Source organism: Gallinula chloropus (assembly GCF_964237585.1).
Source record: "Gallinula chloropus genome assembly, chromosome: 19".
Taxonomy (NCBI): Eukaryota; Metazoa; Chordata; class Aves; order Gruiformes; family Rallidae; genus Gallinula; species Gallinula chloropus.
In genome coordinates this window covers 4018532-4044564 of record NC_140104.1, presented here as the reverse complement: position 1 = coordinate 4044564, position 26033 = coordinate 4018532, and the positions used below count along the sequence as shown (strand labels likewise).

Genomic DNA, 26033 nt, shown 5'->3' with positions numbered 1-26033 from the left:
GGAATGGTCCTTTGTTAGCGAGATGGTCTCGGCGAGTTTCTCAGATGGATAGTCTTTAACATCAATTTTAACTATCTTTTCAGAGCAGGGTGTGTATATTTAACAATTTTGGAGGGCATATAACCTGGTTTTCCTTCCACAGGGTTGATTCTTTATCTCTTTTTGTGGTTTGGTTTTTTTTTCCTCCTTAATCTGAGCGACATAAAATCTGGCAGTTGTGTGTCTGACTTTAGAGTTTATTTGGCACCACTTTTTTGTGTCTTTTGGTATTATACAAACCTCCCTTCTTGATCTCACTGAGTTTTTAGCTTGTAATTAAGCAGCATTATTCCAGTGAAGAAAAAAACCAGTTCTCTCTAGTTTAACAACCTTTCAATCTGAAAAAGCAACAATTTGACATTTATGCGAAAAATCTACTCAGCGAGGCTATTATCTGTAGCGTTGTGCTTTTTATTCGTACAATCGAACCTCTATTCAGCACTTAATAATGTGTTGCAGGCAGTCCAGTTTGTGTCTGAGTGATTATGAAGTGTTTATGACAGCTTCTAAGCTGACACTCTCTGTAATGGTGTTACATTGACTTCTAAACACCTTCCCAGCCTGCCTCCAGGAGTGTGTGTCTCTCTGCAGTCTGAGTGGTTTCACATTAACATCTCCTTGGAGTAAGATCTTTGACTACAGAAGTGTTACTTGCAAATGGAAGATACCATTAGGGCTGCTTCAAAGGACTGAAATAATGTTTGGACTGCTGGGTGCTGAAGTAACGGCTGGGGTTTTGAAGTGTGGAGTCTAAATCTGTATTGCATAAGAAGCGGAAGGTGTCCATCCAAATGACTTTTCTTTCATCTTTGTTTTGAAATGGGGGGGTGGAAAGGTTAAAAGTGTTCTTTAAATATGTCTGGCTAAGTGGGGAGAAATCTGGGAATACACAAAAGTATGGCTAAGAGTTCCTATTTGATAATCGTGCAGTGTCGTTCTGTGTTTTATTTGGAATTTGTTTTTTCCCTTCCTCCCAGTTTCATGTTTCAAATACAATTGGAACTAGTTTCAGGCTATTGTGGTTTCCAAGTATCTGTTCTAGATGATCCTGTTCAGGGAAATGTGTGTTGGCTGGTTTTGAGGCAGATAATTTATTATATTTTTTCATTGTACGCTGGAAGGTTCGGAAGTAGAAAAATCATCTTAATTTAATGGTTCGTGTTACAATTAAAAAAAGAAGGATCAAGCTTGAGTTGAATAAAGTGGGAAGTATCAAAGGGAACTTTTAATCACAAGTGCAGATGTATATTTAGGGAAAAATACTTGAAGGCTGTGGTGTAACGATGCTGCCACAGACTGGAGGGATGTGTCAGCCCATGTGGTAGGTGACTTCCGTATGGAAACCTCTGGAACGCAGAGGACTGGTTGAACAAGGATGGCATCACATGCCACCATTACTCCACTGCCAGACCTTAAATGTCTTTAAATGCTGCTGTGAATAATACGGTGATTTATTTTTTTAAAAAGTTGTTACAACTGCAGTTGTACTGCAGATGGTGTGTTGATGTAGATGCATAGGTGGGTCTGTATTGTAAGTCAGACCTGCCATTTCCACTTTGTGTTCTCAACTGGTCAGCAAAAGCCCTGTCAGCTGGGTTTTCCATGTGGTCCTCTTGGTCCCTTAGTAATTCTTCCCTTTTCAGAGCTGGGAAAAGGAGTAGCCGCTTCCCTCAGATGGGGTGAGAGCTAAAATGCAGACTCATGAAGGGTGTCTTTGCCTATATTCTGCTGCCTTCCAGTATTGGCTGTATCATTCTTGTCCTTCTGGGGAAACGAAGTGTTTCAAATCAATGTGGAATGGTCCCCAAATCAGAGTTGTATAGTGATCCTGCAGCCTGGTCTTACTAAAATCCCTCAAAATATATAATAAAGTGAGAACATGTAGGAAACTGTAACCAAAGCAATTCCCTAAGCTTTTATTGTTTTTTAAATTCATTTAGTATTGTCATAATTTTAAATACTAGGTACAGTTTGTACTTAGTTCGGTCATAGAGTAAATATCCGTAACATTCTTTGAACATTTAAATTCTTATAATCTGTAGATAATTAGAGGTTTGTTTTGAATGAGAAAGTGGACTGTTTCTGAACTAAAATGGTAAAAATTATCCTTTTACTGAGTCTTACTCTTTCAGTAGCAAATGACTGGTAGTAGTCTTTAACCCAATGAAATGATATCAAACTGTGTTTTTTGGTGGTATCTGTCAATTTGTCATTGTCATAACCTCATATAATGAGAATCTTGATTGTATAGATCAGAATATTAAAACAACCCAGCCTGATGTCTTCCCTGTGCTCTGCGAGAGTGTCTTACAGACAAGTTCGCTTTTACAGGGTCGCACAGTAGTTTAAACATGGAGTTTTGAACTTTGTTTTGGTGTACATTTGACTTATTATTTTTTTTCCCTTCCCCACCATGTGAAAGCCATTTTCTATGGTTGGAAACTATTAGTTATCCTTGGTGTGAACAGAACTTCTTTTGTTCGGTTTTTTTATGGGTGCAAACTGGTACGCTCCAAACAATAAAGCTCTGTCATCAAAAATTAACCAGCGCTCCAGATTTCTGGTCTGTTGTATTTTAGGGAGTAGCTCAAGACTTCTAATTGGAGGAGTTCTTCCTCATTCAATCTGTCGTTACTGGAAGACAGTGACAAAGACTTTGTTGGGAGCCAGGTTTTGAATCGGCATGTTCTTTCCATGTACATCTGGGGGCTTGTGGTTTGGTGCCGGGTGCTGGGAAAGCAGAAATGTGCTATCAGACCAGCTTGGAGCCATCATTTTGGATTCAGTTGTCCACAGAACAAGTACCTGAAGCTGCTTTTATAGCTTAATATTCAATTCTTGAAACCTGTTTGGAAATATTCTTGGCTTTTTGGAATGGGAAAGAAAAACTTTAAGAGCTTCAAGAGCTGCCACAGGGACTTGCTACTTAGCTGGATCAAACCCAAAATGGCTGCCGCGGCCTGGTTTCTTCACAGGTGCTTTTTGAAGAATTTAAAGCTCTGTTTCCAGTTCATGAAATCTATTTATATTTTGTCTATGCTTATGAGACTGTGTAGCTCAAGGGACTGGTAATGGGATGTGGAGCCTCTTGTAGTTGCCAGCCCACATCTCACCCAGGCTGGCAGCAACGAAGTTGTTAGCCATTTAGCAGTGGGCCTGGGCTTATGTTTTTTTAATAACGTTCCTTCTCCTGCTTTAGTTCCTTATGGAATAAGTGTCCCATTCACAGAAAAGATTGTCTGTCTGTGTTGGCTGTCTCAGGGTTGAGATAAGGCCTGAACTGGCAGGAAGATCAGACTCTATAATCTCTACTCTGAAGATGGTGCTTTCAGTCAGAACTGATACATGAGGCCTCAGCAATGGTAATAATGTTTTATGTTTTATATATAGATAAACCAAGGGCATTAACATCAACTGCAGTTAATTTGGAGTTTTGTAAGACTGCAAATAGCAGAAGCTTCTGATGTTGTTAGTGTTTGACTTCTAATTAATTTTTTTAAAAGAAAATCTTGAACTCTGAAGACCTGGTATGTTTTTCAGCGCCAAACAACCCAGAGGAGCAACCAAGCTCTTTGTAATTCAGGGTGTACAACAAAGCCCAATGCCTTCTATAAATACTGTAGCTATAGAACAGTGAATGACATAAAACTTTAAAAAAAAAAAAAAAAACAAAAAACCCCTTAAGAAAAATGCTTATTTTATGGACCTATGATCAATGAAGTATTGGTGTGGTGATCTGATGCCTGTTGTAGAGGCCTGTCCAGATTTTCTCTTTTTTATGGATTATAACTTTTTTCGTTACAAATGAGATGCCAGTGGTTGGGTGGGATCTTGTATTTGCTTTACAAAATCTGCAGTGAAGGTATATCTTAACGTTTACTCCTTTTTGGCTCCTGGGAGTCAGCAACATACAACCTGCCTGAGGTATGCAGATGGCTGAAGGTAGCTGAATGTTTACTTGATTTTTTTTTTTTTCCTTAGTTCCTCAGAGTTCTCCCTTTCCCTGGGAATTCTGTGGCACTGGTTAGTCCATTTAACCACCTTTTCTGTAATTTCCCCCAGTATAAAATAACTTATCTCCCAAATAATGAATATTAGTTATGAAAAAGTATTATTGTTATATGAGTGAGAAGAGCTGGGCTGGGATTTTCACGTTAGGTGTTGAAGTACAAATAAACTTAACTTGTATTCGGACGTTTTAGGCTTTTCTTTGAAAATCTAAGCTTTAAGCTCTACCAGCTCTTGGCATCACAGGCTAAATAAACAGGTTCTCTGGAGTTTGGTATATTTAAGAGCTGTAACTGAGTGAAGAAAGTTTGGCCTTCTCAGTGTATCTTACTTTTGGGACTATAACTTCATTTGAAGTAGATTGGAGTTAGAGCTGATGTGCTGGCATAGTTAAAAGGAAGGAGGAGGTGTCTGTGTTGGGTTGGGTTATTTTATGTGAATCACTTCTTCCATGCTTTTGTTATGCTAGTTCATTCATGGCCTTTGGTGTGCATACACATGTGAAATAGCATTTTCATGATTTTGGGGAAAAAAATCCTTAATTGCCAATAATAATAACTCCAAAGCCTTATATTTTTCTTCTCCATTTCCTCCTTTCCCTTTTCATAGAGCCATGTGTGTTCCAATGGAGAGAAAACATGCTGCTGTCTTCATCTCTTGTCATCTGTTTTTTTTTTTTTCATCTATTTTCCTCCTTACCTGAGCTCTACTTTTTTCCAAGCTGTCCTTTTTGGATTCAGTTGTTGGGTTTTTTTTTTTCCACACTGTCTTCCAAACGCAAGATCTGTTAAAAATTTAAATAAATCAGCAAACCTTTACTGAGTTGATTTCTGATCATCATTCTTTTGTCTTGCATAGAATTTGGTCAGCAAGCTTGGCCGAGCAGAGGCCTCGATCTGTTCCAGAGGGAGAAATAAACTTGTTTTGCAAAAGCTGGAGTACTGTAGTGTTGTATGATGTGCAGATAATGCTGCTAGCTAGAAGAGAAGAATCCACTATGATTGGAACATCTGACTAATAAAATAAGAGCTATGGGATTAATTCTCATATTGATTCCAGTTTTTAAACTGTTATGTCTGTCAGGAATAATTCTGATCGCATCATTGACAGCAATATTGATTCAGACCAACGCGGAGCTGCAAGCTGCCTGTGAAACTGAAATGGCAGCAAATGTTATTTCCCCAAATTTATGGAGCTTGGGTGTTATTCTAGGTTCACTTAGCTCTGTGTTTACTTGCTGTTTACAGAACCATGGGTTGTCTCTGTATTCAGGAGTGATTTCAAAGGAATCTTAGGAAAGACTTGTGCTTTGGTGGGGCAGGTTTTGTTTTGCCCACGTTATGTGAAGCCGTGATAATGAATAGAGGGGCTTGTTAAGGTTGGAAGTGAGCTGAGAGTCTGAAGTACTGTACTTATGATTTGTTGGTCAAACAGGAATAGAATTTTAGCTGTTTCTGAATGTGTGATCTGAAGCATGGAACGAAATGGGAACAGCTATGAAATGACATTTCAAAAAGCTAACTTGGATTTATGGTTTCTTGATTCATAAGAACCTCTTTCCAAAGTGTATTCACTTCTGATATTGTAAACTGCTTGTTTGGCAAAACTTAATGCCAACATGTTGGCTTCGTTCTTAGTCTCATTACATCTGTTTTAAGTTGTTGGTTATTTGGAAATGAGCTTCATAGTGTTTGCCATTTTCCTGAAGTTTGACGTTCCGTATCGGATCCGTTACCAGGCAGTTATGAGAATGTGTTCTGACTGCCCATCTACAGGAAGTCTGGAAATTCTTCCTAACTGCTTCTGGTTTAATCTTTTCAAGATTGCCATTAGTGACAAACTTAATTAGTTTGACCTGCTAGTTTTAAACATCATTTTCACACCTGGAGAGTAAGGAATGCATCAGTACATCAGATTCTCTGATCTTTCACCATGGAGGTTTGCTGCTCTCCATCAGGGGTTAGTTAGCATTTTTCCTTGAAACTTACGCTGTATAGAGTAAGTGAGTTCCAGATTCCTTCAATTTTTGTTAACTTTTTTCATCAGTCAGCTTTTAAGTCTTTTTCTTTCTCTTTTAAAAACATGTATTTTCATTAATAGTGGGCAGTGCTGGTGTCTTATTCACACAGTCTGAGGCACATACTTCTAGAGGCAGACCAGCTTTATTGAGGTAGTTTGTGTTATTCAAGACTTCAAAGATATTCTCATTTAGAGAGGCCATGGATGATTGGTTAGAAAGGCAATGCCTTACCAAATTTTAATCTTACCTACCTTTTGTACAACGTGTTTTTACCTGCTTTCTTACCTAATAAAAATATATATTTTTAAAGTGCAAATATCGTTTACACTGTATGTTTATAATTTGTGTGTTTTGCAGATCAGTGGTGAAGCTCAAGAGCTCTTCTCTGTCCGCCACGGTCCGGTTCGAGCTGCACGGATTTTACCAGCTCCACAAATCAGTAAGTATACATTTATGTGGTTCATAATTAAACAGAACTCTTTGTTTTTCACAGATCATTGCCCAAATCATTGCTATAACCTGTTATGTAGATTCGTCCATTCACTTTAAACTCTCACCTTTATAATAGCTTTCTACAAGTATTATGGGTTTTTATTCCTACTCTGTAATCCAGTGCTTTCTCCTGTTTCATCTTCAGATTTTAGCTTTGATGCTGCTTCCTTTGTAGTTTAGAGGGTATCTAGATATATCTCTGCTCAGAGATCAGTCCAGAGATGTTAATTATTTCATTTGGAAATATTTGTTACCAATATTTTAGTACTGTAAAACAATATTGAATATACTTTTTATAGCAAGGCTGATAGCAGCAGATCTAGAAATTATTGTTGTTTATTAAAAACAAGTGTGTATTAAAGTTTGCTCATAAGGAAATGCCCTTCTAAACTCTTACACTCTTTAAATGCTGTTTGTGTATGTTTGTGTTACCCGTGCAGAACCGAAACAACGTACGTAAGAAGAGCAAGAAAAGAAATTTCCTTTTCTGATTTTTTGTTTATGAATAAAATATCAAGTATTTTCTAAGCTGTGAAATTATGTAAGCACTCTACTGTCCGTTAAGTTTAGCAATTGTGGCTTTTTGTGACCTTTATAAAATAGGCTGCTTTTCCACCCCAGTAAAAGTAACAAGAAAATGGAATTTGGGTTTTGGGGTGGTATGAGCTTCCACTCTATTCCCTTTCTGCTTATTTTACATAAACTTGATTTAAACAGTCTGACTGGTTGAGCATTTGTCATGATCCCTTGATAGGCACCTCCTCTCTCTTGCTGCTTAAAGATGCTTTTATCAATTTCTAAGACAAGCTGCTTAGTTAGTTAAACGGGATTGTTTTAGCAATGCTGAGCTAAGCCCCTGGAAGAGCTTGCTGCAAATTTTAAGCAACTGTGCATAAACAAATCCCTTTTAAAAAATGTCACTGTTCAATCTAAACATGAAATCTGATTGTTGACTTCTGAAAGGCCTAAAAGGTATGCTGCTGTCCTGGCACTTGTGTGTGTTTCGGTCACATTTTGCTTATCCCCTGTCCCTGTAACTAGGGCTTTGGAGATGCAGCTGCCCAGGAGCACTTCTAGTTTGCATTGGTTGCTGTGTTTCCCTTTGGGGATGAAAGGAATGTACTTCTAGTGTGACTGAGACAGTTTGGGATCCTGCTGGATTACAGATTTTACTAGTGTATTATAAGCTAATTAGCGAACTAAAAATATAGCAAAAAACTTAATTATAAAAATAGCAAATTATAATGGTTTTGAGTGTTTTGGAGAAAGTAAGTGAAGAAACTTAAAGGTTTAATGGATGTATTTTATATTCTCAGCAATTTCCTGAGCAGAGCAATATACAAAGTCTATGTGGTTCTGTAACACTGTTATAAAGTAATTTAAAACAAAATACTTCTCAAGCACTTGCCTCCTACTCTCTTTCTAGAAGCACTGAGTGATTCCCAAGGAGTTAGTGTTTGTTACATGTATCATTAAGGAGTGGATGTCTGTGCCCTTCCCCCTCAAAGGGAGAAAGAGGAGAAAGAAGTGTAAATAAAAATGAAGTAAATTAATTGGAGAATCTTTAAGTTCTGTTGTTTGTTTTTTTTCTGGTGGCAAAATAGGGCTTTCTGGTTTTCAGTTGAATAAGTTACACTTACAAACTCCTTCTAGCACTTTCAGTCTCTAGGTTGCATATATTTAGCATCTGACAATGATAGTTGTTACATTAGAAAACTATTCAAATTAGCTCATATTAAATTAAGTCAAAGCTTTTAAAAACATGTTTTGGTCTCTTTTTACATAGCTTGGTTTAAATAAATCTTTGATTAAAAGTACATGAATGTATCATTGACCAGTATCTGGAATCAGATAAAAGTAAAGCTGTAATAAGAGGCCTTAGATAACTAACACATGAGCTTTAATGATTCTGAGTAAAATAAAAGGAATTTGTAAAGGAGAAGCTGATTACCATCAGTAGGCTCAAACACTGTTTTACTGTAAAGCTGCAAAAAGGGAATTACTGAGAATAGGACTCTCTTGGTGGATGGATTTGGCACGTTCCTAGGAACGGATCTTAGTTTGCGATAAGAAGCTCATTCCCAGGTGTGAAAGGGAAGCTCGTGGTTTTGACTTGGTGGCTTCACAGTAGCAGAACTTAATAGTTTGTCAACTATTTCGTTAAAATACTGTGGTCCTTTGATGTTAAGATCCTCTGCTGCATCATGTGCTTTGTAACATAATAAAACATTGTTTCAGAAGGCTTATTTCATGCAGGCTTATTCCATGCAGGCTTATTGCAAAGGAGACCTCCTCAAATCTGATTTAGCAGGTTATAAGTGGTCCTAGTAGCAGGAACGTGGTGCTGTATCTGGAGCTGGCCTTGCACGCTGCCAGCTCGGATCCGGTGAGGTTTATTAGTTCAGGCTCGGTGCCATGCTAGAGCAGTTAAATGGCTCCTGGAACTGTTCTGACCTGGCAGCTATACCACAGTGTTCGTGCAGGGTTTTGTCTGAGCTAACAAACCAGGCAAGACCTGACCTGGCCCAGCAATGCAGCACTTTGATGTCTCTGTGTCCGTGGCATGGCTGGTCTGCAGCCTAGATAACATGTCCGTAAAGAATGGAGAGATTAATGTAAATAACACTGAAAAAATGTAGATATTAGCTCTTCTCTGTGAACAGAGAATATCTGCTGTTGCCTTCAACAGGAGACAGAGCTTTGGTTATTTTCTACAGCTTGCCATATAAACAGCTGTTCTGGAGATGGAGGGTTTACACTGTGACCAAATTTTGTGCTTAATAGAAGAGATCAAGTTGTACAGCTAGCACTCAGAATATGAGAACATCTCTGTCTGGATGCTGTCAGTCTTCAAAATAAGAATACCAAGTCCTGGCACTTTGCGTGCCACATGCTGCATTATCTGCTGAGCCATCTGGTTGGCACGGCTTTTTAACTGGCATAGCTCTTCTTCACTTTCAAATCTGTATGCTGTGATTGAGTTTAGTACTTATTTATATGTATTCAGGTGCCTGGTTTGCTGGGCTCTGGATTTCTCTGTCTCTTCAGATAAAACAAGCATGCAAAGCTGTGTTTGAAAACAAATTGATGCGACTTTGTGATTATTAGGAGGGAGAAAATATTAAGTGGCAGCAACAAAGCAAAGCTGGAGCTCTGCCAGTGAAATTTAGCTACTGCTGTCTGCAGAGAGGAAACTATGGTTGGTAACGTGATTGTTGTTAACGATAGTGAGAGGATGGAGCTAAAATCAGGCTGTATTTACTCCCTCCTCCTCCTCCATTTTACATGATTCCAATTCACGATGTCCTCACCGCTACTCAAGTTACTCCGCATTGGGCTTCCTCTCACCCAATACCTAATGGCTCTATTTAGCCACACTAACCTAATTAGTCATGTTCTTTGTTCAACATGTTTTCTAATTTTTCACCACTTCCTTTAGCTGATGCCTTTCTCGTTTTTCTGGGGTAGCTCCCTGTGAGAACGCAGACTTGCAGAAGCAAAATGATACGGAGTTTGAGTTCTGTGTGCTGGCTATTCCATCTTGGATATTCCTGCATTTCTCTGTTCTGCTTCTGTTCTGATCAGCCTTTCCATTATAATTATATATAAGGTGTTTGGTTTGTTTTTTAATAGAAACATTAAGAATATTGCTTAGGGCTTTTTTCTCTAAGCATGCATAGTTTAGAAGTCGATCAGGAAACAAGGAAAAGCTGCACAAGTAACATCACATGTGCTTTATTTGTGGTTAAAGGGTACACGGTGGCAGGCTGGTGTGTTGAAGTTCAGATCAGGCATTGTCTGCAAAACCTATTTCCATGCCTCAGCATTATAGAAAATAAATTCCTCCACTGAACTGAATTAATTTATTGCCATTTTCTAGATTATGCTGCTTGCAGAAAAGATGATATAATAGTGCTACATCTCTCACTGAATTTGAATGCTTAGGCAAAAAAAAAAGGCAAATATGGAAGGAAATACAAGGAAGAAATCCGAGGTACTATGTTGAAAACAATTATAAACCAAGGGAACTCTGTGGATGAAGGGTTGAAAGCTAAAATTAACGTCAAGAGCTGAAATTGAGATGCAGGCTAGCTGCCCATGTAAAACTCTTGAAAGTTTAAATTTTGCAGCAGATTTATCTCTGTCCTGTCCTGCTTACATCTTTGATGTCGGTTAAATAAAATTTGAACCTCAAAAGCTAACTCAGCATTATATGCAGGTATACTTAAAAGAGCTGTACTATTTAGGCTGCTTTCTGAAGGAAGGCAGATGCGAACTTCGTATATGTTCAGCCACTTGGGTGGCTCAGTGGTTTTAGGTCCCTGAAGGCTGAAATAATTGCACAGTGTCTGTAGCAGAGGAGCAGGCCCTTCGCGCTGAACAAGCAGTGGGTTGGATTGGTGTGCAGGTGTGCATTTAAGTTCTGGTGTTTTATAACTGTTATGTGGGTTGTCGTGGTATAATGGATGTTAATGTGTGTGTATTACAGAAATTACAGAACAGAATTCTCAAGCACAGCAGTTTATAGATAGCAGAGGGAAGGCTTTTGGAGCGCAGCATTTAAAAATACTAATTTCTTTGAAGCTGTGTGCGCTGACCCGTGTGCCACCATTTCAGTCCTGCCCACATCACATCAATGTTTTAGACTATTGGAGCTTAAACTTTCACCATATTAGACTGTCTCTTAAGTTTGTTTAGTAAGATACAAACTAAAGTATTTTTATCTGTCTTCCATTAATGTGTGACTCTAGAAACATTAATCTCTAGCAAATGCTTCAAGGTCATCTTTTAGGGTATGTTTTTGTGGGGCTTTTTCATATAGAAGCTACATAGAGAATTAAAACCATGGTGCTCTGCAGAAGAACAACTGGCTTTCTATAAAGATACATAGCTCTGTCTCTTTGACAGAACTGCCAAGATAATGTTCTCCAGCCACCTTTGCTTTTGATTTCAGAAATGGGAGGGTGGAGCTGGCCCAGAAGGTATTAGATAAAGAAATCAGCTGGAGTTGGAGGAAGTTCTAGGGTGATAACTTTTGGGGTATGTAAGAAGTGGGTATGATGCTCTAGGTGCTGTATCAGGTCCTTGACATATCTGGGTGATGCTGGGGATTACGGAGATAGAATAATATAATGCTTGTGGTCTAGAACATAAATGCTGAAGGAGTACCTGAAGTTCTGGGATGAGGACAGCAGTCACAGCACCACCGGGGATCAGGCATGGTATTGAGTAATGTGGTTAGAGCTTATCTGTGCAGGAAATGGAGCGTTTAGAGATGCTACCCTGAAGCTGAGCAAAGAATTCACACGCTATTTTTAGGACTGACTCAAGCCTCTTTACTTCTGTCTCAAGTAGCACACGTGCTTTTTTGCATTTGTGTTCAGTAAGAGAACAGGCCCAAAATGGTAGCGACTAAGAAATCCTCAGAAATATTTCGTTGTTAGCTTTCCTTCTGAAAGGAAGAAGCAGAACAGGGAGTACAAACTATGTGTGGTGAATGCCAGCCCTGTGGCCTGGTGTTTTTCCAGGTATTGGTCAGCTGCTGCCCCAATGTGGGGCAGAACCACAGCCACAACACTGATTTGCAAGCAAAAGGTAGAAGTAAGAGGGGTTTAGCTGAATGGGAGGTGCACTGCATTATTGAACCACTGTGATGTAATTCTGTTGATCACATTCCTTACCAGAAAAAATATACTCCATTGTGCATATATGCTACTGCTAAAGAGGTCAGGATTTGACATTTCTGCGGTGTGTCTGTTACTCAAGGGAGCTGAGGGTGCTTTGCATAGTTTGGAGTTCCTGTGACAATCTCGGGGGTTTCATCTCCATTCCTTGGGAACGTGTGCTGCTGGGACTTTCATGATTGGCATTATTGAGGGGCCTTAGCAGGCTGGAGAGGGATCTATTCACAGCTTCATCAGAAGTACAGCACATAAGCTGCTTTGAGCTTGTGTGGATAACCTTTTGACTTCATAAAGTTCCCAACGTTGATTTGTATGAAATTTCATTTAGCCACAGATTTTTTTCTTTTCCCCAGTTTTAAGTATAGTAACTGAAGTTAGATTTATTTAAAAAAAACAACCCCAAAACAACAAAACCCAACATACATCATTTAGCTAAATGGGGCTGTAGATAAGGTGGTGCCTTGTTGGCAGGAAGGACAGTTTTCATTACTTTAATTGTGTGATTTGTCAGGATTTTCAGCTTTTTATAAATGCTGTAGTGTTATATGACAGAATTAAAAGGATTTAGAATAAAAGGAGTTTAAGAAAAAGACTTTGCAACAGGATTTCAATACTTTTTGAGGGATTTAGCTAGCTGTTTTTCATTTCCATCATCCTGCTGCATTTTGTTAAACACTGTGTGGAGCAGGTGTGCACAACGTCAGCGTATCGCACATGCAAATAAACACGATTTTACAGATAAAAATTAATCCACCATAACTTGGAAGATTAAATCTCACCACAGGACTAGAAAGGGTTGCTGACTCCATTAAGCATTGCAGAGAACAGCACATGTCGCTCTTTGCAATCTCATGAATGGGATCGCTATTAACCTGATTTAATGCTCTGCGGAGTCCTCAAAATAATGATCCTTTTCTCCAGTATTAATATTTACATTCTGGAAGTATATGTTTGAAGTAGAAAATGGATTTTTTTTTAATTCTATTTTTTTTTAATGAGGATTTTGGTCATCACAGTCTGGACTCAGAAGTTTAAGCACCTATTGTACAAATTTTGCAAAGCTGCATCATGGGTATTAAAATCTGGTACTCTGGTTTTGTGCTGCTGTTTCCTCTTACTCCCCACCACCTTTCTTCCCCTTGCTCCCCCTTCCTTGTCATTAAGCTTCAAACTAGACCATAAAGAAACATGTGAATTCATATCTCTAATGCATATATCTAGTTTAAAAGTAGAACAAACCACGGTGTAGCTAAACACTGAAGGCCAAATCCTGGCCCTGCTCAAATCAATGTCAGAACTCATGGTAGTCAGCATTTAGCCCTTGATGCTGAGAGACCAGCTAAGGGAGCAGAAACAAACAGAGTTCATCTGTTACTTGGATTGAAGGAGACAAATTGGTTGCCAGATTAAGAAGACTGTACATTTCATTTATCAATTTACAGGTCAGTACGTACAGTACAGGTATGACTCACAAAAGCCCTTGAAATAATAGGAAGAAAAGAAAAATACATTTGGCTGTTTTAGGTTACTTGTAAAGCTATTGTTGATGGAGAAATTATTGATGTGACCCATTTGACTTTATAAATACCCAAATGTGTAGGAGGGAAGACTTATCCTTGTACAGATGAGAGTACTGAACAGTTTTTGTTACAAATTAAATGCATGTACCTGGGTTATTAATAATTAACAGAGACTGTTATGTGAACATATATATTGTTAATTGTTGCGGCTTTCTGAATAATTGATTTAGTGCAGTACACCAGCATTTGAGAATTAAATTGTGAATGGGCTGTATCACTAATTTTCTTTATAGATCAAAGGGTTTGGTGTATAATGGAGGGAAAAAAATAATTCCATTATTTACCACACACGTACATACCTATGGATAGATAATTAAAAAGGCAAAGGTTGAAAGAAAATGGGGGAAGTTCAGCAACGTTGTTATTGTTGGCTGTTTTTCTACTGCTGAAGTTGGGTAGAAACATACCCTGGAATTTAGTAAACAGTGTTCACAAGTAGGAAAGAGACGTGTTTGACCTTTTTATTTTAGTTCTATTTCTGTTTACATAGCAATAAGGCAAAGTTTTCAAAACTTTTAAAACCTGGTATGAAGGAGTGGGGCATATATAAGCAGCCTGGTTCTGGAGGGAAGGTGTGACTGCAGGTTGGGAAGGTGCAATGCTGCTTTAGTTGGATCCCAGTGCCTGGATCCCAGGGCAGGCAGCACTGTCTCAGCAGCTCAACTACAGCAGAGGACAGGCTCCTACCAAATGCTGGGGCTGGGCTGGTGTTGCCTAGTGAAGCAAGCCTGGAATCTAGATGGGATGTGGTCTTAGCCATATTTTCACTTGGGGCAAACAGCAGGCACAGCCCAGGTCTCGCTGGGAGCTGCTGGATGCTGCTGTTCTTAAAGGCTTCAATCTCTCCGGGGCAGAACTTACTGAAGAGTGTTTTGAATTTAATCTGGTGTTTTCTTGGGCATGGGGCATAGGCTGTCAGCATGGCTGTGTGCTGGGCTGCTCTCAGGCTGTGCTCTCATGGTCAACAATTGTAGATTCCACTTCAACATCAGTAGAATAAATTGGAAAGCAGTGTTTGAAATCCACGCGGAGCTGGTGACAGCCCCATCGCAGGCAACTTGAACCGAGCAATGAAAAGTGAGCAAGTGTTTCTAGTTAGAGAATCCTTAACCCCTGCTGAAGTGACTAGAAAGTAACTCCAAAACCCTGGCCAGATTTTGCTGCTCGTTTCAGTACTTACTGCCATCTCTTTCCAAGAACAGTTCTTCCAGCGTTTGTTACTCTGCCTGTAACTTGGATTTCTATCCCTAATCACGTATGGGCTGTGAGTTTCGAGTTATGTATTCGATGTCTGCTCGATGGGTGGATGGCATGTTGGGCCCCCACAATGTGCACACCTGAGCTTTGGAAGGTAACACAGACAGTACATACCAATTTGCCTTTTCTTTGTTTTCCCTCTTAGGTGCTCAGAAATGCGATAATTTCTCTGAGAAGCGACCTCTTCTTGGTGTGTGCAAAAGCATTGGATCTTCTGGGTAAGAATGTTTTTTGTGAATAAAGGCTTATACATAAACTACAACGTCATCTAAAAGCACCCAGTAGATTGCATCTTAAAAGCTCTATTCCCTCCTTGCTCGTGCAGTAACGCTGCTTATAAAGTTTTTTTCAGTGTGTCAGTATATATTTGCCTCTGACATAAGCTTTTTAAAGAATAAAAACGAGAGGCTCTTGATACAGAATAGATGAAGACATATTTCAAGTTTATTTTGTTCTCAATGTAATCACAACTTTGATTAGCCTTTTCTGATATTAATCATCATCACATATTATTGAGAAGTATCCAAAGCAATCTTTGTGTCTTAAAGTGGTTAAAAGAGGCTTTCAAGGAGCAGTTATATACCAAGTGAGTTATAAGCAGCAAGCAAATTCCTTGTTACAGCCATTCACTGTTTATTAGCAAAATAAATGTTAAATGTAGTTATTTGAGTTAGGAAGATAAGCTAACAGTCATGTCTTGTACTCTCTGGACAGTATTGATGTATCACCCCTCTTCTAAAAGAGGGCCCTAAGGTATTTGATGTCCGTTTCCTCTGTTGGTTCAGATGATGCAATGGATTTGTATCTCTACCTACAATATAATATTTGCTTTTCATGGGTAATCAATGTCCTACACAGCAATTCAAGGGTTAAACAGTTAAAGTAAATCTTCTTACAGTGGCAAGACTAATGCTTTACCACACCTATTTCGATTAAGAATTTAATCACTGGGGTGTGGATCAAGTCTATGTAGGTTTGTATGTATTGTTACCATGTTCAACTGGAATGTTAGTTACCTGCTTTAAATGAGTAAAGCAGAAAATACTTAGGGCAAAGAAGTGAAATGGCTTTCTGTTCATATCTTTACAACTTGCAAAATTGTTTGTAGTGACCTGTCCCCTTTATTTTCCCCTGCCCTGTAAGTGTGTGTCATCTCACAAATAACTTTTTCTAAGAGTACATATAACTGGAGATGCCAATATTGCTCTTGTGGAAGTTGCTGTCTTAATCCAGACAGTGTATTTATATATGTAAATGATTTGTTGGATGGGAAAAAAAAATCTCTCCTTCATACCTTTGCTTTAGTAGCTGAGTTGTCTAAGAAATGACAAACTACAAGGACTGATACTTTCACTGTGTAATTAATCGTATTGCTCAGTTAATGGGAAATAGGCCAAAGATTATTGGTAGTTGCTGCTTTGCTACAAAAAAAAAAGCTCGTGTGTTTTCAAAATGAATGGCCAGAATTATGTTACTACCTATCAGTAGCTAAATATGGGCTAAGTAAGAAGATCTTAAGTCAGGCTTTCTGCTGCGACTAGAGGACTAGCATGTAATTTAAAAAAGGAGACACTGCTCCGGGCTTGTGTTCACTCACTTAATGAACACCTGGTTTGCTCCACAAGAAATTCTGACACCCTTTTCTACATTTAATGCTCATTGCAAGTTATTTTTGAAGGAATCCTTGCAAATCACCTGTTTTGTCAGTAGCTTTCAGGTTACAAGTTCTTTTTGATGGCTTGCCCTTAACTGCAGTCACTGTCCTTTTGAATTGGCTCAAGTATCGTACCTGTTTTTTCTTCTGCTGTGTTCATAGACCATTGGATTACATTTCTAGTGTGGTTTTTATGCATGTGGAAGAATCTTTAGAACATTAAGAAAGCTGTGTTATGCAAGGACTCTGAGCCTGAATCACCATTTGAGTTCTAGCCTTAAGTTGAGGCTTTGGGCTTAACATCATTTACTATATCTTAATGGCTGTGGACAGATAAAACACCTTGTTTAATCATATAATTGAAGAAAATACTACATTTATTCCAGAGCATTTATTCCAAAGCACTTGATTTTCACTAAAGCCATATCCTCACCTACTTGGGAGGTTATGTCCTCAAACTTCTAATTCAACAGGTATGATAATTACATGAGTGTTTTAAGACTTAAATATATTTAACCATTAAATTAATACAAATCTGGTAGTATCTGGATTTTTTTTTTTAGATCCACTGCCCTGTCACATAATAGTATTTTATCTTTTAGGACTACAACAATGAGATATTGACACGTTCAAGTTAGGAGCTGGGATTTCCTGGTTCTGACCACTAGTCTGCATTAGTGGTTACCATCAGGAAATTCTTCTCTTTTCCTTGGGCTGTTAAGTAAATACACTGTAATGAGGGAAATATGATAAAAAGGTATTCTTTGTAATGTAGGACATTGGTCAGTCGGGTATCCAAAGAATTTTCAAGGAGCCATGAATTAATAACTTCAAAAATATCTACTTATGTGAAGTAACTTTGGTTCTTTTTTGCTGTCCCTCTAGTGTACCATGTGCTTCAGTGGAAAGAAATTAATGAATAATTTTTTCTATGATGATGCATTAGGACTTCTTTCCTCTGTTATGAAACAAAGATGGGTATAAAAGCACTTTATTCAAAATAATATTTGCATTTATGTTTCATTCCTGATTTTTCTTTTTTTCATTTGATCTCTTTGGTAACATAGAAATACATTTGTTTACCCTGGAGAACCCCAGTCACTTTACTGAATTAAAGATTTTTTGACAAATCTAAAAATACAAATACCTTGTTAATTGTTAGTGTGACTCCCACAGATTTAACGACATATTAACTTAGAAATCGACTGCTGAGTAACTTGGCATGTGGGTTGCATCTCTTTTGCAATGTAGCCTAACACAGTAGTCATGGATATAATATATAATAATATATGCTGATAAAAATTACATTCCTTTGAATATCAGTGTTACAATCTTAACAGTTTAATGCTTCTTAATTTCAAATCTTCTTTGTGACAGCCACACTTGAGAACCTGCTTAAAAAAATAGTGTATCTAAAATTTGAACCTTTACACTTTGAAATTTATTTCCAGCACCTGCTTGATGTAAAAACTGTGTAGTGAGAGATGTGCCAGTAACCCAAATCCATGTGTTCCCCTCAGCGAGTGTTTCACCAGGGAAGATGAAATTGGTGTTTCCCAAACTTTTGCTTTGTGTCTGAGTTCCTGACTGGCTTTTGGTCCACACGTTTTTGTATTTTAAAAGTCAAATTTTCCGTCTAGTAACACGACTGCAATGTCTAGCATGGTTTCACTATATAATCTTTTCAAAACAATAGTTTTCACGGCCCCCAAAAAAGGATGCAGTCTTGACACATAAATGGGAAACAGATTGTGTTTTTTGGCTGATACTACTGTGCTGGTTTAGATGTTGGTTCAGTCAACTTCGGTCTTAGATTACAAGATTTGCAAATTAAAGGAAAACCAAAAGGGAAAGAACATCTGCATAAATCTTGTTTCTGGGGAGTCCTGTAGAGTCCTGCTGGCTTTGTTCTTGGTGAGAAGATAAACAAATCTTCATACACATGCAGAAGGGATTGATGGGGTTTGTTACGTATTAATGAATTCTCTGGGTGGTGAAACATCCAGATTAGTAATTGGTAAAGAGAACAGGGAAACTTCCAGACACACCCCCCTTCAAAACAAGTAGTGGTGGTGTGGCAAAGCTGCATGGTAGGGCTGGTGGATGTGTGCAGCCATGAGCTACCTGGTTTAAAGCATCTGGGTAAGACCAGTTGTGTTAGATGGAGGTATATTCCTGTTTTCACCATATGGGTTGTTGAAACAGTTATTTGGAATATATTGGATCCATAGAACACCTTCAGATACATCAGAAAGGTCCAAAATACACTAGACATGCTTTTTGTTCAGGTCAAATGTAAATGTACTGATACCTGCTTTATAAGCAAATGCTTTATTTTAGTTACTAGAGATGTTTAAGGGGAAATTGTCTATTGCAATAAAATTAAACCAGTTAATAAAAGTAACAAGAAAGCTAGCAAAACAGAAGTGACCAGGACAGGAAGAGAAAAAACTACAGCATATGTAGGTGCTAAGAGAGGGAGTCAAGGAAGCCAGAGATGAGGAATTTTGCTGTGTCTTACATATGAAACCATCTCTTCTGAGTACAGAACACTTTAAATCCTTTAAACACAGTATCTCTCTTTCCTCAAATGCCCACTGTTCTGATGACTCAAGTGTTTATCCCATCAAACTTAATTATGAGTTGCCAAACTCTTGTTCTCCTTTTCTTGTTGCTTTCCTTATTCACTAAGGGGACAAGTTCTTGTGATGAAATGCGTACCACAGTTGCTAAAGGACTGTCAGTACAGCTGTGGGCTGGCAGCAGGGTAGGCATTAGACCTGTTAATGCATCATTGAGCAGGAGATGGTGGGGAGGGGGGGGTGGAGGAATTTTGAAGATCTCTCTGCTGTGCACCCCAGTCCTCAGAAAAAGTCTTTCACAATTTGATGGACTTGTCCTTTGTCCAAATAGCCAAATATAGATGTATAAAAGAAGAGGAATTTATGCCCAAGTCTTATGTAGGTATGGGTGCTAATCAGCTAACAATATGAATACAGCTAATGGAAAGATTAGTTACAGAAGATTTATTAAATAAGAGTCTGAGGCCAGTAGATCTTCCAATCTTGTCTGTTCTGGAGAGTGAAGGAGCTTGGTCTGTAACCTGTGCAGCCAGCCTGTGGCATGTGCTGGGTTTCTAGCATATATATTTTTAGAAAACATTAATCATGTCAAGTGATGGAAAATTTGGGGTGATCTGAAGAATTGGATGGAGGTCATTTAAGGTCATGGGAATCAAGAAGTAAATATTTTAATCATGGGAGGAGAAGGGAAGTGAGGGCAAGTTAAAGAAGAACTAGTTGGAGCAAACAAAATGTCTGAAGTTTGGCTAGCTAGTGTTTTTTTCCCCTGCTGATCAGTTTACAAGGCAAATCAATTGGCAGCAGATTTTCAGGAAGCATGATTTTATTAATGTGGCTACTGTAGATTAAAACCTACTAACCTTAACACAAGTTGAACTTGGGAATGTGTTTGTGGGCGTGCTAAGGTTTAGGTAGAAAGCTCTAGATGGGTAAGAATAGAAACAAATAAAGTGTTAATGTCTGCTTGCATTAATATTTTAAAATCACATTCCTTATCTGGCAAAGGAACTAGCTAAGGCTAAAATCCAGTGTCCAGTTTGAAGTGTCTGTGGCTCTTAATGTTTAAAATTAGCTAGCTGTGAAATGATTTGTCAGAGACAAACAGCAAAGCTTTCTGGAAGGATCACCCAAGAGAAGGAAACGAGCTGTGATGAACGAAGTTCTTATTTGCAGCTCTCAGGTTGCTCTGAGTAACTCTCCTGGGAATAGTTTGGAATGCCATTGGGAACCCAGTGGTGCTGTGGCTTCACCTGGCTCTGCCAGGGGCTGAATCGTGCAGTTGAATGTGCAAAGGGTGGAGCCACCCAAGGTAAAATACAGCCTGTTTGGTTTGGTTTTCAAATCCCACATAAAAATGGGGTGGACAGATGGTTATGATTTTCAATTGTATTTGATGCTGTGAAATAGATTTCATGAAGTTCATTAAACATTTGTGGCCTTGTAGCGAAGACTCCACGAAGTTTGGCCCTGTGGTTTTTATCCTCCCCAGCTGTATTTTGTTGTAGGACTATCAAGGATGTAGGAGTTAAATTTCTAGGGAGCAAATTTAATTTATTTTTGTTCTAAAAAGTGTAATAAAACCTTTTAAGTTGGGTAGAGCTTTCTGTTATCTTTGAGGGAATTGAGTCCCAAAGGCTCTTGTACTGTAGAAAAACTGTAAAGCATCATTAACTGCAAAGCCCCGTCCTATCAGCTGCCTTGCAAAGATTTCCTTCCGCTCCAGCAGATGAAAAACATTATCCTCACTCCTTATTGCAGGAAAAACCAGTTTAGCCTCAACAGGTTGTGTGGTAGCTGTTAAGATCCTGAGAGATGCCACCCCTGAACCAAGTAGTTTAAATTCCTTTTAGAGATGTTGGATTTGATTATTGTGTTATATGCTGGAGATGGCGACGTTCTTGATCTTAAAAAGAGCTCTTCAGATCCCAGACACAAATTAGAAGAAAAAAAGATCTATAATTACATTAAGGCACTTCAACTGTTTTTGCAGTGTTGAAGTAAGGTTGTTTTGGTGACTCTGAGTTTTCTTCTGGATTAAAATGCCGGGAGATGCAGCTTTAATGCAATAAGGTAGTGTAAATACTGAGAGTAGGAAAGATCTGGTGTTCTGCTATACCAAATGTTTGTCTGAGTGAGCTGGGGTAAGAACTAACCTTTGAACTATAATAAACTGTTAATCTTGGATCAAAACTGGAGAGAGGAAAATGAGTATTTGGGGTCAAACTTTGACCGGTTGGTGAGAACTATGGGTAGTTTTGACCTTCTAAAGCTTTGATTTATTAAGCTGTAAAGAGATAAACCTTTTCTAAGAGATCTTTGGGATAGCACAGGGAGGTTTGGGAGAGCAGATTTCCGAGCTGAGGCATAGTTTGATTTTACTGCTGTTCCACCCCCCCCACACCCACCCCATCCATGTAAGGATGCGGGGAGGAGATGGAGGGAAGGAAGTAGCCGTTTGCGAAATGCACAGCCAGACCCAACCAGCTGGAGCACATACCTTCCTTGGGTAACTTGTCAGAAGAAGCACCACAGGGAAAAGATGATGCACAGCACCATTACAGGCAAAGCTGCTGGTTCCAGGGCCACTTTAAATTCCACTTTAAATTATTAAATACTGTAAACGCTATAAAGTTAATTAGAAGAGGAACAAACTCTACAAAGATAAATGTGTTTTCAATATGTTTCTCAGGGAGGGTACAGTAGAAACCAGTGAATGAGAGGAAATTTATTTCTGGCAGCACTCTAGACATGGAACTGTGGTTGAACTTTTTACCCTAATTACGTCCCCGCTAATGCCTGCAGCGGTCTGGAATCAAAGCGGCCCTTCAGGCCCTGGAAAGTCTCTGATGTGGCGAGCGTTTGTTGTGTGATGAGGGTTACTTAAGAAAAAACGGAATATTGTGACAGGATTTTTCAAAATTTCTCAGTTACCACCCACCTCACTTGTTGCCTACAAAAATAGAGTAATTGTTTGCATCTGTGTGTTTTTGTCTGTCTTAGAAATAACTGTTATAAATCAATGTGACATAGGCCTAGAGAACAGTTGAGGATTATACTTTCTTTTCTTGTATGGTTTAGGGGTATTTCGATGTGTTATACTGTGAGAAGGATTTAAAGTACATTGCAAAATACTTAACCACTTAAACTGTCCTGAAATTTCTCTCTCTTTTTTTTTCTGAGGACACCAACACTGTCGGATAACGAGCTCTCAAACAAATCAAAAAAGATGCTCTTTAATATGCTTTTTTTCCTAAATAACAGCTGTCACTTCGTGCTCGTGGTCTGAGCAGCTAATTATTAACTGCATTAAGTTACAGCCCTTCTATCTGTATTGTTACACAATTGCTGCCACTTGAGTAATTCACTACAACTTGACAGTATTGGAACTTTGCATCTGTTACTCTATGCCCTTTTCTCTCTTACAGCATCTCTCTCTGGAGTCCTCCTTTCTCTTTTCTTTCTTTCCATCGATAATATTTAATATGCAGAGGGAAAGTCAAGGGATGTTGTCAAGCCCGAGCAATCATGGATGGATCAGATTCTTTTAAACCTCTGAAGTGTGGAAAAGGACAATTAAAATACAATAAGTGAAGGCCACTAAAAAAAAAAAAGATAATTACTCCTTTTCTCTAATTCCAGTCTGATTTCTTTTTTTAAGCAGAATGAATATATTTTGATAGCTTTAAATTTTTAAATTTACAGATAACTTAAAATGCAAAAGATGGCATATTTTTCTTCAAGGTAGAGATTTAAACAGCTCCTTCTCTGGAAAAGCTGTAAGGTGTGTCCTTTTAAAAAAAGCAACTGAACAACCTTGTTTAAGCCCTTCTTTCTTTAAGTCCTGACTGGGTGATATGTTCAGTTACAGGTGAAAATTCTGCATGTCTGAAGATCATGGCCTGCTATGTCAAGTCATAAATTGCATCAAGTAGGATGCATCAGAACACAATTAATGGGCACTTATGAGGGTTTTGGTCTGCCTGATGTGACCAGAACCCCAGAGAGGTTTTTGCTGTTCACAGTGCTTTTCAGGTGCCTTAACCCAAGCTTACCTCTGCTCAGCTTGGGTCCTCTGCACTCTAAAACCCTCTGAGTCTTTCTTGGAAATGGAATCATTTTCAAGCTTTACAAAGACTGCAGTTTGAGCTATATGGTAGCACATAAACAATTAGGCTTTAGTAGACTTGTGAGCAACTAAAAGATGCCTTGTTGTGCAATCTGAGCCAGAGAGGCTACTTAGGATGGAGGTGATGAAGTGTTACACGATGCCATTAGTTTCTGCTTCTGTTGTTAACCACACCAGTGGCAAACCTATTGCAGATGCCACAGATTGGTACAGGGATTTGTTTTTAATGTTGAATCCAAAGAGTGGTTTTGCGTGGGGTTTGGGGTAGTGGGGCAGGTGGGTGTGGGGCCGCTTGCTTAATTTGGCCTTTGGTGGTGGATACATGTGAGTTGAGAAGTTGTTGAAGGGCCTGTCAAAACCATTCATCATAAGGCAAAGCTCAGAAAAGGAAAAATAAAAAGATTCTGAAGAATCTTGTTACAAGAATCAACAGGATAAAGTATTTGGTCCTTCATAATGCTTCTGCTGTGTTAACAGAGGCAGGTAAACCCACCTTTTAAATATTGGTTATTGAGTTTTCAGTCACAATCAGGCTGGGACCCTTAATGGACAGATGCAGAGGGACAGAGCACTGACAACAGCTGAGCAAAGATTTGGTGTGTATTTTTGAAGAAGCTTTATAGTGCACTTCAGGAGTTCTGTTGACTTTTGATTCAGATTGATTTTAGCTTTATTAAATATTATTTGATTCTGGCTTTGATAAATGTGACAAATAACGCCTCAGTTATAGTGTTAGTGTACATACACTTTTGGTTGTTATCCATCTCGTATGGTCTTGAAGATGGGTGTAGCATTTATTGCAGTATGCATTGCATGGGTGTTTCAGTGGTGAACTCTGCTTCATTTGACCTAAGAAGAAGGATAAGACAACTCTTAAATTTATTTCACTCTATGTTTTTGAAGGATATAAATCTACCAGATTGTAAGTTTAATCAGCTGTTTATGGAGGTACTGATCTTTGAAGGAGGTGTGACAGAAATGCAGATGTATTCTATCCAGAAGTTAATCTTGGCTCACGCTCTCCAAGATTTGCAGAAGCTTTTCCAGTTAAACATATCTTCATGGATCAATCAAGGATAGGCAGTGCAACTTCATAACCCTTGTGTAAAAGGATGGTTTGGTTACACACCAGAATGAAATCTAGTCCAGAATATACCAGAAAAAAAATGATTCTGATGTGAAAAGTGGAGCTCCAGATGTACTTTTCCTCAGTGATAGCCTTGCTCAAGTAAGCCTTGTAGATAAACAAATCTCTTGAGATGCCACTAATCTTCCTATATTAACTAACTCGAAATATGATGGGACAGCTATGTTTTGTAACATGTGGGATGTCTCAGTGAAGTGGAAAGTGTGTCACACTCCAGTCTCGCCGCAGAAGCCTGCCGCAGCTGAGAAGCCAGCTTGTGCTATATTTTACACTTCAGCGACAGGCATGCCACATGCCGTAGGATGGAGCAATGTAATACAACATGCTGCGGTACATAAAGGTGGGTTGTAGGCTGTTGTATGGCTTTATTTAGCTTCATGCATTTTGAAATGTTAAAAAAAAAAAACCAACCCCAAAACAAATCTAGGAAGCCTCTTCTGATGACAAGAATGAGTAATGTTGTTATGGGTGGAAAACACAATAGTTAGAAACATCTTACATACTGCTGGTAATGCAGAACGGGGGAAGAGCCATCTGCTGCCAAAACTGAGGAGTAATTTGGAGGTTGCTAAGCATTTTAGTGTTTTGAAGGATTCCTTCTCCCTTTTATTTTGTCTGATGGTACAGTTATTGGAGTATCTGTTAACATAATACCACTATGTTGATAAAACCTAGTCTTAAATTTTCCTCCCCTCATTGATGTCCAACACAGTCTTTCCAACATCAGGACTACAGGTAGGCAGCAAAGGAGCTGTTGATTTGCTTGGGCAAAAGTGGGCTTAAAGGTTGCTGAAAGCAATCAGAACTGAAAAAATCCATGACTGTCCTCAGGTCAATACATATGTTCCAGGGCTGTGGGCAGACTTTGTATTCTCAGATTCTTCTCCCATACAGCCCCAGGGTGGTTTTTGTTTTGTAGTTGGTCACGAGTTTTGCCTGTTGTATGATCTACTGAAGGCGATGGAGAGTCACCTTGTTGTGTCAGCAGTGGCACCCAGTGCTCACACGAAGTTGCAGAGGACAGTGATGTGCGGAGAGGCAGTGTTACCCTGCGTTGCCCTGTAGCAGCCTGAAATGAAGCTTTGGATCTTAAATTATTTAACCTAGAATTATCAGCTTGCTCAATAACTGAGTGTTTTCCTGGCCCTGCATGACAGGCACTCTATGGATATTGGTTGCTGCTGGCAGAGTGATGGTGAACTTTGGAAACTGGGTGGGCTGTCACCGAGGCTGCAGAGAGGCTGTTTTTGCCAGCATCCACCATACACTCCCAAGGCGAGTGTATGATGCTGCACAAACCAGAGAGTAGAAAGGGCTTGCCTTCACCCATGGTTCAGTACAGCCCTGTTTAGGAGGGGACAGCTGGAATCCATGTCTGTCCATTTTTAGTTGTTGTGCAAGAAAAACACCACGAAGTTCCCTGAGTGCACATCCTGAAAACGCT

At 38.9% G+C, this 26033-nt stretch overlaps 1 protein-coding gene across 3 annotated transcripts in view; it reads left to right on the top strand.

Annotated features, from left to right (window-relative positions):
- Nucleotides 1-26033, top strand: part of BCAS3 (BCAS3 microtubule associated cell migration factor) — a gene marked incomplete at its 5' end in the record, with an annotated part of 348271 nt that overhangs the window by 9201 nt on the left and 313037 nt on the right. For all 3 annotated transcript variants that reach the window (XM_084273336.1, XM_084273335.1, XM_084273334.1), the window contains 2 exons: nucleotides 6425-6506; nucleotides 15226-15298. In XM_084273336.1, the coding sequence (XP_084129462.1) occupies nucleotides 6425-6506; nucleotides 15226-15298 (155 nt within the window). The remainder of the gene's footprint in view (nucleotides 1-6424; nucleotides 6507-15225; nucleotides 15299-26033) is intronic.